The sequence below is a fragment of the Neovison vison genome, chromosome 5 (genome assembly GCF_020171115.1).
Source record: "Neovison vison isolate M4711 chromosome 5, ASM_NN_V1, whole genome shotgun sequence".
Taxonomy (NCBI): domain Eukaryota; kingdom Metazoa; phylum Chordata; class Mammalia; order Carnivora; family Mustelidae; genus Neogale; species Neogale vison.
Window position 1 is genome coordinate 25681632 of NC_058095.1, and position 15039 is coordinate 25696670.

Genomic DNA, 15039 nt, shown 5'->3' on the forward strand with positions numbered 1-15039 from the left:
TGAGCAACTGGTGCAGTGTGTCCAGGTTCAAAGTCCAGTCCTCTCTGAATGCTGAAGAGGCTGGGCCCTCCATGAATAGATGGGACAAGGAGGGGTGAGAGCAGACCTGAGTCTCTACAGCCTTTGGTTCTGGAAAGAGGCACAAGGAAGTATGTTTAGAACTGCCTCTTGCTTCTTACTGAAGTTAACCGCTCCTGCAGGCCCAGGTCAGAGCCAAGAACACTTTGTTACAAGGTTGAGCATCTGTTGGAGCTGGACTTTTGTTGGCCAGTGGGACAGTGTCCCTGTGACATGGCCCTGTTCAGATCCTTCCCATTTTGTCTTCCTTTTCCTTTTAGGAGCCTGTCCCTCCCACATCCTCACCTGGCTGAGCCGCAGTAGTTCTTCAGTGGCAAGCTTTATGTCCTGACCCAGCTAAAGCTGCCAGTTGAAGAACTGTTGCCCTCTGCCGCTGGCTTCAAGGAGGAGGAGGAAGAGGAGAAGGAGCTGCTTTCCCCTTCATCTGGAAGGTGACAGAGCTGGGGCTGGGAAGGTCCGAACAGTGGGAGTGAGGATACCTTTTGGGAGAGGAAACCTGTTCAGTTGGAGAGCCTTCAGCCAGACTGGCCCAGCAAGAGAGAACAATTTTAGATTAGAGACCCTGGTTGGTTTGGGGAATAGATGGCTGTGACCAAGTAAGGTTAGTTGGTCTACACTGCTGTGACAAGAGGAAGATAACAGGAGCAAAGAAAATTGTCTGCCTCTTTACCCAGATGTCTTTCTTGGCCCTCCTTCTTTGTTTCCCTTTCTTTCCTACTGCCTTTCCAGGTGAGGTCCAAAGTAAATATCTTCAGGGAAAAGGTCATACTGAAACTCCTATGTGAGTAGTCATCCCCATGGTCTTACCCTTCCCTCTATTTCCTTAGACTGGCCCAGACTCTAGATTTGGGAATAATCACCTATATGTGGGACCGTTAGACATCTTGTCTCGGCTTCTCCACCTGTGAGATGGGGAATCACACAGTTGAGTGTGCAGGAGGGAATCAGAAGCCTACTTCTGTGAACTGCTCAGAGCCTGGGCTCTCCTCTCCCTGTGGGTGGGAACAAAACAGCTTTCCACATAAGCTATTTCCCCTCCCCCCATCCCTGAACACCATGACCCAAGGAGGATGGGGGAGAGGTTTAGAAAGGGGGTGTAAGGTTATACCAGTGCAGGGGACCAGGAGGAGCTCATTCTTTCCATTGACATCCCACCATGCAAAGGTGGCCCCGGGCTTCCTCTGCTGCCCAAAACAGGACTGCAGCCCCTGATAGGGTTCCAACTGCTGTTCTCTGTTTCTTCCCTCACTTTACCTTCCAGGATAGTTTGTGAGACTGCTCAGGCTTGTGCAGGCAGGAAATTCCCTCCAGCAACCAGGAGAGGTGAACTGTGGGATGTGATGCCCTTTGGAACATCAAGCAGTATAAGCCTACCACCCCTACCCCAGCTCCTGATGCAGTCTAACTCTTGGGGCTCAGTTCTGGTGTGGTTCAACCATGGCCCAGATACCCTACCTGAATGTGGCCAAATTCAGCGGCAACAGGGAGCTGTCCTGTCATGGGGCAGGAGGTGTGGAGATAGCAGGGTCCTAGTCTCCATTTATGAGAAATAGAGATTTAGGGGAGAGTAGATCATCGAATCCACCCTCCTGCAGTCTAAGCTGCAGGAGGTGTATGTAGGACTGCAGTGGAGGGTGTGGGTAGACTGAGTCAATTCAAAGTCTGCAACAAAGATTGCTCGCTCCCTGGACATTGCTTCCATCCTTTCTTCCCCTCCCTGCCTCACTGGCCACAGTGTCTCCGTCCAGCCCTGGTTCTAGGGCTCTGCCATCCTTACCCATCCTGACCCATCATGAAATAAAAGTGAGGAAGAACAGCCTGTGAACACAGAGGCAGGCAGAAGACCAGTGAAGGACCAGGCCTAGTGAGCACAGGGCCCTGTCTGGGCACCCCTCAGAGGGGACCTATAAAGGACAGAAACACCCTAGGAGGAGGAAGGACAGCCAGCCTCCTTCAAGGACAAGCTCCCAGCCATCTGCCTCATTCACTATTTCTCTTCAGTGTACTTACTGCCTCCCTCAGAGATAGGAGACTGTATCACAGTGTCCTGTGGCTTCATTCTCCTACTTCCACCTCCTTACCTTGTAATTTTTTTTTTTAAGATTTTATTTATTTGACAGAGATCACAAGTAGACAGAGAGGCAGGCAGAGAGAGAGAGGGAAGCAGGCTCCCTACTGAGCAGAGAGCCCGATGCAGGGCTCCATCCCAGGACCCTGAGATCATGACCTGAGCCGAAGGCAGCGGCTTAACCCACTGAGCCACCCAGGTGCCCCTACCTTGTAATTTTTATATAAAGTGGACTCAAGGAGCAACAACTATCTGTGAAAGGACGTAAGTAGGAAATTCAGAGAAGAAATTCAAATGGATAAAACCATGAAAAACAATGTGTTTCATTAGTAATTAAAGAAAGACAAATACAGTCGAAAGCATTTTTCCCTCTGCAAACTATATTAAAAAAAAAAAAAAAAAAAGAACCAGCATTGGCAAAGAAATAAGAAAATAACGCTCCCATACATTGCATGTAGCGGGGGCTAATCGGTACAGCCTTCCTGAATGTCAGGTTGGTGATAGGTCTCAAATACTCTAAAAGTTTCCATCGCCTTAGACCTCGTAATTCTACATTTGGGAATTTATCCTAAGAAAATAATTAAAGATTTAGTCACAAGAAGCTCATCCGAGTATTGCAGTAGAGAAAATGAGAAGCAACTGTCTGATTGGGAATTCATTTCTTTTCTGCTGTAATAAAAATTTGCAACGGGGGATTCCTTAAGTAAATCATTGTATATCCATCCAGATGGTGGAGTACTGCACAGCCATTAAAAGTCATGTAGAAGAACATTTGGAAAGAAAAATGCTCTTTGAATATTAAAAATGTATAAAAATAGTATTATGTGATCTCAATTTTTTTAAAAGATGGGTATATTCTTGTATACATAAAACATGAAAAAGACAAAATGTTAATAATAGTGGTTATCTTTGAACAGTGGAACAAAGTCATTGTAATTTTCCTCTTTGGCTTTTCTGTAACTTTAAAATATTCTATATTGAGTATGATTTTCATACAATAAAATTTAAAAGAATCAGTGTAATTTTTTTTTAAAAAGCTTGGAGAGTTGGGTGGGGAGGACTTAAGGGGTGCCCCTGGCCCTTTGGACATAATGGGGTTTTGGTGGAGAAAGAGGGTTGTGAGAATGTGGAGAACTTCATTCTCCAGGAGTAGCTGCAATCTACCTTCTCCAGGTATGGGAAACAGCTCTCTGAATTGCTGGCTCTCAGCCAGCTAAAGAGGTGTGGAGTGGAGTAAGGAAAACAGTGAAAACCTGTCACTCTCCAGAAGATGGAAGATGGGGAAAGGGGGGAGGGTAGATTTTCCTCTCCAGGCAGAAAGGTTCTGGAATTCTATCAGTCTTTGTTATTCTCTGATTCTGCCCCAACCTTGAGGTGACCCTGCGTGACCTCTCCTTGGCGCCTCAAATTGGAAGAGAGAATTCCATTCACCTACCAAGTCCGGGGGTGGGGTGGGGGTGCTTTTCAAGACTTCGGTGCTGAGTGGTTTCCTTTCGCCTCCCCTTCCTAATAGCAAGTTTCCTCTGTAGAGCCCCCAAAAGTGGTTGGGGGGAGGAGTTCCAGTGGGTCGCTTCTCCAAAATGGGAGTTCCTGTTCCTTTCGAACGTACTGTGTAAGGGAACGGGACTGTTGGAATCATCGGGTTAAGATGTGCTAAAGGTCTGGAAACCTCGGGAGGTGGAAAGGGTGGCTCCGAGGAAGTGAGGTGCCCCCACATTTGAGAAGGGGGTTGGTGCGGAGCAGGGCCGTGGCGATGTTTAAGCATTGGGAGTGGGTGTGCGCAGGCCTCTACCTTAAGGTCGGTGAGGATCCCGTGGGAAGAAGGACCAGCAGGTGAGAGGTTAGCGTGGGGAGAGGAGGTGAAAGACAACGGGGCGGGGCCTGTGGGAGTGTCAGGTGAGATTAGCGATCTATTTCTGGAGCTCGGAGGGGTTTGGGACACAGGGCGTTGGGGAAGATCTCGACATGATGGGAGTCCCACGGAGCTCCCGGGCCAGGATTGGCAGCCGGGAGCCCCCAACCCTCCATCCCCGGCTAGGGCGGGACGCAATCGGTGTCTGTGGCTCCGGGGCGTGGCCCCACGGCTGCTCCAATCGCCACCTAGCCGAATGATGGGGGCGTGGTCAAGCCCTGGAAAAGTTACAGCGGATTCCAAAGCCGCGGTGGGCTGGGGAGGCCAAAGACCCATTCTTGTCCGGAAACCAGCTCACAGTCTTCGCAGCTGGCTTTGGAGGAGTCCCGGCTGAGAGTGCGGGGGTCCAAAGGACTGAACCGGACCTAGCCCGCCCGCCAGGCCATGGCGTCCTGGGGGCTTCTTGTGACCGGCGCCTCCTTCGCGGTCTTCCGGGGGCTGCATTGGACGCTGCAGCTGCTGCCCACGCCAGGATCTGCTGCCCAGGACAGTTGGAAGTGGCGGAACATCTGTGTCTCCCTGGTGCACAGCCTGCTCACAGGGGTCTGGGCGCTGCTTGGGTGCGGGGTATAGAGATTCGGGAGGCACCGGGGTGAGGGTGAGGGGTGGAAAGCTGAGACTGAAAGACCCGGCGGGCACCTTCGAAATCGAACCGGAACCTTGAGAGTCTGACATGGCATGGGGGTGTGAATGGGTAGTGAGCGTACACAGAGGGAGAATGGGGTCTGAGTATGCACGATGCTGACCACGGTCCCCCACCTCCTACAGGTTGTCGCTGTACCCTCAGATGGCTGCTGACCCCATTAATGGCCACCCATCCTGGGCCCTGGTGCTGGTGGCTGTGTCCGTGGGTGAGTCTGCAGGGAAGACTGGGCCGTTTTTTCCGGGAGCAACCTACCAGTGATAATTCCAGGTCACTTTTCCCCTCTCCATAGAGGTCAGATATTTCTGGCAACTTTGTTGAAGGAAACGAAAGACCTGGCAAAAGGAGGGGGTGAAGATTTCTCTCCAGTAGTATCAACTACTTAGGGAACCCTAACGCCACTCCCCTCTCATGCCACGCCCATAGGTTATTTCTTGGCTGATGGAGTTGACATGCTGTTGAATCAGACCTTGGGCCAGGCCTCGGAACTTCTCTGTCATCATTCAGTGGTGAGACTTAGGGAAAGGAGACACAGGAAGGGTGGTATGCTCAGTCTGGGGTCCCCGGTTTCTCTTCAGGTTTCTGTCCAATGATTTCCCAAAGTCTCTGACCCTTGTTGGTGCTTGATCTCCCCAACTTTGGGCTGGTCTGCAGGGGAGAGGTTTGAGTGCTAGCCACAGCTGGAGTCTGAGCACTGCCTAAGTAGCTTCTATTCCCTCTGGTGTCCCATCTGATTGTAAAAATGTTGCGTCTGGAGCTTTTCTGACAAAGGGGAGTCCCAGTATAGGAAGAGGCCATGGGGCATGAAAGCGCAGGATTGGAAGTTGTGGGGAAGGAGTTACTGCTGCTGCCCCAGGAGAGATAGCCTCTAGGCCAAGACTACTTCCATTCTGTGGAAGGGTTATTTTAAGGCCATTCAGGCCCCAACATAAGGGCATCTATAAAAGGCAGGTTCTTGATAGGGTGCCACAAAACCCTCGTGAGCCCATCTTAATAAGGCCTGGTTTGTTGGTACATGGTGGGCAGGAGATCATGGAAGGTCCTCTGACCTCTGACCCCCATTCCCCAGGTTGTGAGCTGCCTCAGCACTGCCATTCTGTCCAACCAGTACGTGGGCCTCTGTGTGGTGTCTCTGCTCCTGGAGCTGAACTCTGTCTGCCTGCACCTACGGAAACTGCTGCTGCTTTCTCACCAGGCCCCATCCCTGGCCTTCAGCGTGGCCAGCTGGGCCACCCTGGCCACGCTGGCCCTCTTCCGCCTAGTGCCTCTGGGCTGGATGAGTGTGTGGCTAATACGGCAGCAACACCAGGTTCCTCCCCCGCTGGTCATCCTTAGTGGAACTGGGCTGGTCACTGTGGGTGCCATAAGCATCACACTGGGCGTACGTATTTTGGCCAATGATGTCCTGCAGGCTCGGCCCCGCCCACGCATCCTGGGGCACAAAGAAACTGGGGGCACAAGGAGATGTCCTCATGGTGAGCTTGTTGCCAGGGACGATGCCACTCTCCTCCTGAAAGACTAGAGAGAGGCCTCAGGCTCCTCTTCTGCCAGGCCTGGGGCAGGTAGGGCCAGGACAGGGAGATCGTGGTCTACAGTGTCCAGTCCACTGTGGGGTAAGGACTGGGCTGAATTTTCAGTATCTCAGTCCCTCTTCCAAGTAACTCACACCCCTCCCCCATTCCTAGGATCTGAGAAGAAATGCTGATGTTCATGGATGGGTGGGAAACTGGGCTATTGTTCAGTGAATTCCATCATCAAATGACTGCTTCTTCCAGCAAACTTCCTGGAGGTACAGCCAGTGCTGCCAATAAGGGGAAGAAGGAGGCATGACGCTAAGTGAAACTGCCAATGACATCCTCCGCTTTTAGCACAGGAACAGGTGAAGGAAGGTGAGGCCTTTTTTTTTTTTTTTTTTAAGAATTTTATTTATTTACTTACAAAGAGAGAGAGCACAAGCAGGGGGAGTGGTTGGCAGAGGGAGAGCAGCCCAACAGGGGGCCCAATCCCAGGACCCCGGGATCACAACCCCAGCTGAAGGCAGACGCTGAACCAACTGAGCCACCCAGGCGCCCCCAAAGGTGAGGTCTTATTAGGACCAGAGAGATCTGATGTGGAGGGGGTGGGTTCAGAGGGAAGAGAGACCTCACCTGTGACCAAATTCCAGGCAGCAGAGGAGGCCACAACAGGTGCTATCTGTAGCCAGTAGGGATGGACATACTAGTGGCCAAGAAACAGAAGAACTGGTCCACTACAGTCGCTGCTGATACTTCTGGTTCTTGAAGCCACACTACCGTGTTTGTACTTAACGTGAGTCCTACTGCCTTTTAAATTTTTAAAAAGCCCAGCATCTGCCTTTTAAATTTTCTTACTATCTTCTGACCTCTTCAAAGAAAATGCAGCTTCTTAAAAGAGGAGCATGGGACTAGGTCTGTCTTCTTAGGAAAGTACTGAAGTCCAGAGCCATTGCAGGGACTCAGACACCCATTCCGGGTGCCAAGAGTAGCGTTTTCCAAGGCCCAGGCTTTCATGGAAGAATGAAGATAGGCAGAAGTAGACGAAAGGAGGCTTTCACTTGACTGCAGAGGGATTAAGGAATATCTAACTTTCTTCTAGGATTCATTTGCAAGCTCTCCCTCTCTTTTCTCCCCTGCCATTTGTTTTTTTTATTTTTTTTAAGAGGGGGATGAGAGAATCTTAAGCAGGCTCCATTTCACAAACCTAATAAAATCATGACCTGAGCTGAAACCAAGAGTAGTCTTCTTAACTGACTGAGCCACCCTGATGCCCCTAGGGTAGTTTCTTACCACCCAGTTCTCATTCTCTTATCGCACTTAAGAGATAGGGAAAAAAATTTTTAATTTAATTTTTTTTAAGATTTTATTTTTATTTATTTGACAGAGACATAGTGAGAAAGGGAACACAAGGTGGGGGAGTGGAAGAGTGAGAAGCAAGCTTCCCGCTGAGCAGAGAGCCCTGGTACAGGGGCTCGAACCCAGGACCCTGGGATCATGACCTGAGCTGAAGGCAGATGCTTAATGAGTGAGCCACCCAGGCACCCCTTTAATTTAATTTAATTTAATTTTTTAAAAAGATTTTATTTATTTATTTGACAGAGAGAAATCACAAGTAGATGGGGAGGCAGGCAGAGAGAGAGAGAGGGAAGCAGGCTCCCTGCTGAGCAGAGAGCCCGATGCAGGACTCGATCCCAGGACCCTGAGATCATGACCCGAGCCAAAGGCAGCGGCTTAACCCACTGAGCCACCCAGGCGCCCCCCACCCTTTAATTTTATTTTTAAGTAAACTCCACACCCAATGCCAGGCTGAATCTCACAACCCAGAGATCATGATGTGAGCCAAAATCAAGAGTCTGACGCTTAACTGACTGAGTCATCCAGGCGCCCCTCTCCACTACCACTTCTGCTGACTGTCTGTCTTTCTTTTTTTCTTTCTTTTTTTTTTTCTTTTAAAGATTTTATTTATTTACTTGACAGAGATCACAAGCAGGCAGAGAGAGAGGAAGGGAAGCAGGCTCCCCCCGAGCAGAGAGCCCGATACAGGGCCCAATCCCAGGACCCCGGGACCACGACCCGTGCCGAAGGCAGAGGCCTCAACCCACTGACCACCTAGGTGCCCCTCTTTCTTTCTTTTTAACTGTGGCGCAAAATCTCTCCTTTCTTCAGGCAGAACAGCCAGGTTATAGGAAGTGTAAAGAAGATTAAGATTGCTATTCTACTAAACAACAGATAGAAAGAGATAACCTCTAATTGTCCACAGAAAAGATACATGAGCAAAAGCAAGAGACAGGAAGATGAAAACAAAAAAATCCTGGCCAAAAGCTGAGCTAGAGAAAGACAAAAGGGATGATAGAAATAGACACACAAGGAGTGGCCGGGTGGCTCAGTGGGTTAAAGCCTCTGCCTTCTGCTCAGATCATGATCCCAGGGTCCTGGGATCCAGCCCCACATCAGGCTCTCTGCTCAGCAGCGAACCTGCTTCCCTTCCTCTCTCTCTGCCTGCCTCTCTGCCTACTTGTGATCTCTGTCTGTCAAATAAATTAATTTTTAAAAAATCTTTAGGGACACCTGGGTGGCTCAGTGGGTTAAAGCCTCTGCCTTCGGCTCAGGTCATGGTCCCAGGGTCATTGGATCGAGTCCTGTGTCAGGCTCTCTGCTCAGCGGGTAGCCTGCTTCCCTTCCTCTCTCTGCCTGCCTCTCTGCCTACTTGTGATCTCTGTCTGTCAAATAAATAAATAAATAAAAATCTTATAAAAAATAAAAAATATTTATAAATAGACACACATAGATTGAGGGACAGATTGAAAGAAAGAGAAGGATCACCTGACAGAGGGCAAGACAGGGAATCCTTGGCAGAAATGTGAAGAAAGTGTCGTGGATGCCAACAGGAACCGAAGTTATGGAACTGGTAAAATGGTCATAAACATCAGTATATAGTCTTCAGTATAGAAAAATATAGTATAGAATATATTACATTTATTCTATATAGAATAATCAGTACAGAAAAATAGAAAAAAAAAAAAAAGCTGACAGGAAGGGACCCCAAGGATACAAGGCACAGATGGTCTAGACAAAGAAACAGAGTGACAAGGAGGAACAACTAGACTCAGGAGAGATGGAGGTATGAGAGGCATTTAGAAAGACTGGCAGAGCAAGAGAGAGGGGGAAATAGAGATGAGGGGAGTTAGTCAGGGGAGCTGAGAAGCAGAACAGAAGGTGGAGGAGGCCCTCAAAAGGAAGATTCACTGGCAGAAAAAGAAAGTAGGAAATATGTTGAGTTGGAGACAGGCAGAAAGACAAAGGACAAACAGCTACAGTGCAAAACACAAAGACAGCCTGACAGGAACTGATAGGCAGAGACTGGTAGGAAGATGAAGAGAAGTCAGAATCAGGGATATAAATTGAGATGGAAGAATGGGCAAAGGGACTGAGAACCACAGAGAGGGAAAGAAGATGGGGGGGGGGTTTGGTGACAACTGATTAAATAAACATCCAAAGGAAGAGGACACCGGGCTGGCTCAGTTGATAGAGCATGTGTGATCTCAGGCTTGTGAGTTTGAGCCCCATGTTGGGTGTAGAGATTACATTAAAAAGAAAATCTTGGGGCATCTGGATGGCTCAGTGGGTTAAAGCCTCTGCCTTCGGCTTGGGTCATGATCTCAGGGTCCTGGGATCAAGCCCCATATCGGCCTCTCTGCTAAGTGGGAGCCTGCTTCCTCCTCTCACTCTGCCTACTTGTGATCTCTCTCTCTCTTTCTCTGTCAAATAAATAAAATCTTAAAAAAAAAATTTAAAAGATAAAATCTAAAAAAAAAGAAGAAGAAGAAACACAACACCAAACAGACAGACAAAACAAAAACATCCAAAGGAAGGAACAAGGAAAAGGAGGAAATAGATGAAGAGAAGAAGAAAGAAAGACTAGAGAAAAAAGGGAGGGATTGTGATAGATGCCCATCAGAGTCATTAAAGCACAAAGAGAAGAATAACAAATAGAGACAGGAGAAATTGCCACAGCCAGAAGCAGATACAGGCAGAAAATAAGAGCAGAGATACTTTATGTAATCACATAAGAGCCAGAGAGGCAAATGTATAAAAGGTGATGTAGAGAAATAGTAGAATTCTATCAAACTGTATGTGTCCTTCATAGAAGTAGCATCTCAATCTGCCATCTTCACTGAATGTCTGGATTAACAAAAACAATGTCCTGAGTTTTCAAAGACAAAGAAATGTGTCAAACCCATGGCAGGAATCTGTTCCCTAAGTATGTGTTGAGGTCAGTATTGATTCATTCCAAGCCCTCCATGTTTTCTTTTGCCACTATCATAAATTCATGGTTCCAGTGAGTACCCCTCCAGGTAATAGTTGATAGTATCTATGAGATCTATCAAGACCTTGACCGCTATGGAAATATGGCTGTTTCTGTGGGTTAACTAGTCAACCTTGTACAGGAAGGGTGAGATTAGCTACTCATGGGGGTAGGACATGAAGGAATATCTGAACAATTGGGGATCACACAAATTTTCATCATGGTGACCCAGCGAAACTTCAGGAAGGCAGGATGGCATTATGATTATAACTGATTAAGTAGATTTCTCATCAAGTAGACCAGTTATAGATGGTGTGGACCAGATACAAATGATGGGTCCTTCAGAGGCATGGTCATTTGGGTCCTAGAAAAGAGAAGCTCAAACATGCAGAGGTTGGCAAATATTATATTCGGTACAATGAGTTGGGCCACTGTGGCAGTGATCTGTCAGACCTCATCATGGCCTAGTGAAGTGGTCCTCAAGACTGACTCCATGCCACCAAGCTACGGGCTGATGAATTATTTGTCTTCTGGCACAGGGGAGTGGCTTTCTTGGATGGGGGACATTGGTATTATATGGTCTCAAACCACTATCCTGATCATAAATTAATAAATTGCTATGTAAATAATTGCATCAGGCTTTTGTGATATGTGGTCTCTTTGAGTCACTTCTTGGCTCTAATGGTCCGATTTATAATGAAATACTGGATTATGGAAGCTTTGCTTGGGAAGGTCTCCTCTAGGCACCAACTTTTTGATCTACAAAGCCCTCAAGTGTTCGAAGATCCTCCACTATGAAAAAGCAAACCCAGTTTATTCAGTAGAATGGGCTTAGAGCAAGCCAATACATTCAGACAATTTAGAGTGAATGCCAAGGTTTGAAACCCAAATTTTCTTTTAGCCAAATTAATCATGAGTTAATAAGAAAATTAATTAAACAGAAATCTCCATAACTGAATTGTCAAGGCTTTATCTTACACAAAATCTGGATTTGTCAGGCTGAAAATGAGCCATCACTTAGCAGGAAAGTACATAAGGGAAGCTATTCTTTAAAGAACTGCTCTTGTATTGAAATGAAATGTTTGCTTGGGATCACTAACTTAAAGTCACAGCACCCCAAGCTGAACATTTATTGTGCTTCTCCACGTCAGTTATCTTTTATGCTTAATCCTGCTTAACCCCTCTCGATAGAGACTAATTCCATTATTTAGATGAGAAAACTGAGGCTCATGGAGGTTAATTTGCTCAGGTTTACCCAGATAGAGACAGAATCTACACTCTAACCCATTTTTCCCCATTACATCACCTGCTATTTTTGCCTGCCTAGCACAGTAAGAGATTTTCCTTTGAAAACCACACCTCTTTTGCTCCCCTGTCCATGGGCATGTGCCAATCATGCCATCAAAACACCCAACCATGCCAATCAAAACACCATATCCTCTTTTCCTAAAATGAGTTCATGACAGAGAAGCAGAGTTCTGAGCCTCAGCACCTTGAGCTGCTCGAAATTTTGGCTAAGATACACTAGGTGTGCTAACATTGCTAAGCCAATAGGATGCAAGAGAGCTTCCCTGAGCATGAAGCCACGACAGAAAGAGGAGGAAGAGATGAAAATTTCTATCATCAGTTGAGTATCTAGATCAAACTCTGCCTGAAGCCAGAACTTCCCTGGAATTTCAGTTACACAAGCCAAAAAACTTTTGATTTGCTTACGTGAGTATGGGTTCAGTTTGTTTCCCCCTGTAACCGTGAGTCTTTGTTAATAACATCACCTGCAAGACTATCCAGTCTTATTTTTTTTAAAGATTTTATTTAATGACAGAGAGAGAGTACAAGCAAGGGGAGTGGGAGAGGGAGAAGCAGGCTTCCCACTGAACAGGGAGCCCAATGTGGGGCTCGATCCCTGACCTGAGCAGAAGGCAGCTGCTTAACGACTGAGCCACCTAGGTGCCCTGAGACTATCCAGTCTTATTATTTCCTTTGGCAAAAAATTGAAACCTAGAAAAGTTAAGTGACTTATCCAAGCACACCCATCTAGTTTGTGGCATGGTCAGAATTAGAATCCAGGTCTTTGCTTTGGCTCAGGACTCCTTCTTCTATACTGTATTGGCTCTTTCTTTATAAAAAGGCTGAGAAGTGGAGAAACTTCAAAGTGGAAAGATAGGAGCCACCTGACAACTGCAGATCAATCAAGTCAGATAAATTGCCTCTGAAGTGGTATTTCTAAGTCAGGATGCTTCATTTTGAAAGCCAGACACAGTCACCAAGTATTGATTTCGATGCTTTTCAGGAATATAGTAACTGCAGGACAGAGGTCCATTTCAGCTTTCCCCTGCAAACGAGAGTACCACTGAACTCCATGTTGTGAGCAAATTCTTTCCCTGCCTCTAACCTGGTGGGAAACAAATCTTCACTTGCCACATCTCCTGCAGGAACTAAACACAGTAGCGATTCTCAGACCTAGAGAGCTCCCGCAACTGAAGGAAGGATGTAAGCCCAGTGGCCTTTAGGAGTAGAAGAATGGGAGTTCCTTTTGTGTTGTAAAATGTGGGGGTCCCTGCAAAGGGCTCCCTGCCGACCGCCCAACTCCAAAACCACTCTGGGGTCGTGTCTGACATTCCAGGGATAGGAAATAATTTGTTGGGCTTAAGCTTTGTCCTCCTCACTCTGGCCTGCCTGCCTGTGTACTTGAAAGGACTCCTTTGCCTCTTTGAACTTCACTGGTTGGCTTTGTTAATCCTGGGGGCTGAGAGATTGGCACAATGTTTGCCCCAGAACGCAGGTCAGGGCATGGCTAGGGGAGGATGGAGAAGCCTGAAGAACTGTAACGCCACAGCGTCCTGCTGCCACACTGGCCTAGAACAGCGCTGCTAGGAGCACCTGGGTGGCCCAGTTGGTGAAGCATCTGCCTTCAGTTCAGATTTTGATCCCGGGGTCCTGGGATCCAGCCCTGCATCGGGTTTCCTGCTCAGTGGAGATCCTTCTTCTTCCTCTCCCACTGCTGCTCCCCCTGCTTGTGTTCGCTCTCTCTCTGTCAAATAAATAAAAAAAATCTTAAAACAAACAAACAAGTATTTGTAAAGTATTTATACTATTGAGTAAACAGGCCAGATGCCTGGCTACAAGAAACCTGGAACCAGGATTTTGTTAAGGTGGGAAATTGGAAAAGGAAGAGTCATTCAGAGGAGGGAAACCAAAGGTAAGAAATGTACAAATGGGTCATCCACAGACTGAGAATGAAAAACCTCTTTTTTTTTTTTTAAGATTTTATTTATTTATTTGACAGGCAGAGATCACAAGTAGGCAGAGAGGCAGGCAGAGAGAGAGAGGGAAGCAGGCTCCCTGCCAAGCAGAGAGTCCCATGTGGGGCTCAATCCCAGGACCCTGAGATCATGACCTGAGCCCAAGGCAGAGGCTTTAACCTACTGAGCCTCCCAGGCGCCCTGAACAACCTCATTGATGGGATTGTTGCATTCTGACATCCAATGACTTGTCCAGAAGCTAACTCAGGTCCTTTTTTCCCAGACCTGCAGCCTTTCAGCATTTTCCTGGTCTGTGCATGGCACTGCCATCAGCTCACTGTGTGAGTCAGGGATTTAAGAATCCTTATCAAGAGTGTCATCCCACCTCCTATCCCATATTCACATATCTGATTAACTAATCCCCCAGTCTGTTATAGATTCTACATCCATTCTTTCCTTTCTATCTCTGCTTTCCCACCCTGGTCATATTCACTGTCATCTATAGCCTGAGTGACATCATAACGAGTCCGTAATTATTCTCCATGTAGCAGCCACTCTGTGATTGTTAAAAGGCATATCTGATCATGTCATTCCCCTGCTTGATACCAACCAGATGCTTCTTTCTAAGGTAAAAGCATGATTCAGGTTATGACCTGTAGTGTTCTGCATGATCTCCCCTTATCTACTCTCCAGACTCATGGTACTGTGTGCTTCACTGTTTCACTCTCTCTCTCTCAGGACCTTGCACAAGCAATGGCCAATGCCTGGTAGTCTTCCCATTACCCACTGCTCCCATCTTTTTGGCTTCCCTCCCCCAACCCACACCCTGCATCTTATATACTCTCACTTTTCTTTTCTTTTTTCTTAGCTTTTTTTTTTTGTATTCTCACTTTTCAGTGGTCATTTCTTTTCTTTTTTTAAAATATTATATATTTATTTGACAGAGAGAGACACAGCGAGAGAGGGAACACAAATAGGGGGAGTGAGAGAGGGAGAAGCAGGCTTCCCGCAGAGCAGGGAGCCCGATGAGGTGCTCGATTCCAGGACCCTGGAATCATGACCTGAGCTGAAGGCAGATGCTTAACGACTGAGCCACCCAGGCACTCCTCCTTTTTTTTTTTTTTTTTTTTTAAGATTTTTCATTTATTTGAGAGACGGAGAGAACAAGAGTAGGGTAGGAGGAAGAGCAGAGGGAGAGGGACAAGCAGACTCCACACTAAGCACAGAGCCCAACACGGGGCTCTACCTTACCACCCTGAGATTATTAATGACTCGA

At 47.3% G+C, this 15039-nt stretch overlaps 1 protein-coding gene across 1 annotated transcript; it reads left to right on the forward strand.

The window, feature by feature from the left end:
- The first annotated feature begins 4274 nt into the window (after positions 1–4274).
- TLCD2 (TLC domain containing 2) lies at positions 4275–6629 on the forward strand. Its single transcript, XM_044248175.1, has 4 exons — positions 4275–4618; positions 4827–4909; positions 5128–5210; positions 5771–6629. The coding sequence occupies exons 1-4, from the start codon at positions 4443–4445 to the stop codon at positions 6221–6223; spliced, it is 795 nt and encodes a 264-aa protein (XP_044104110.1). The 5' UTR covers positions 4275–4442; the 3' UTR covers positions 6224–6629.
- The last annotated feature ends 8410 nt before the right edge of the window (positions 6630–15039 follow it).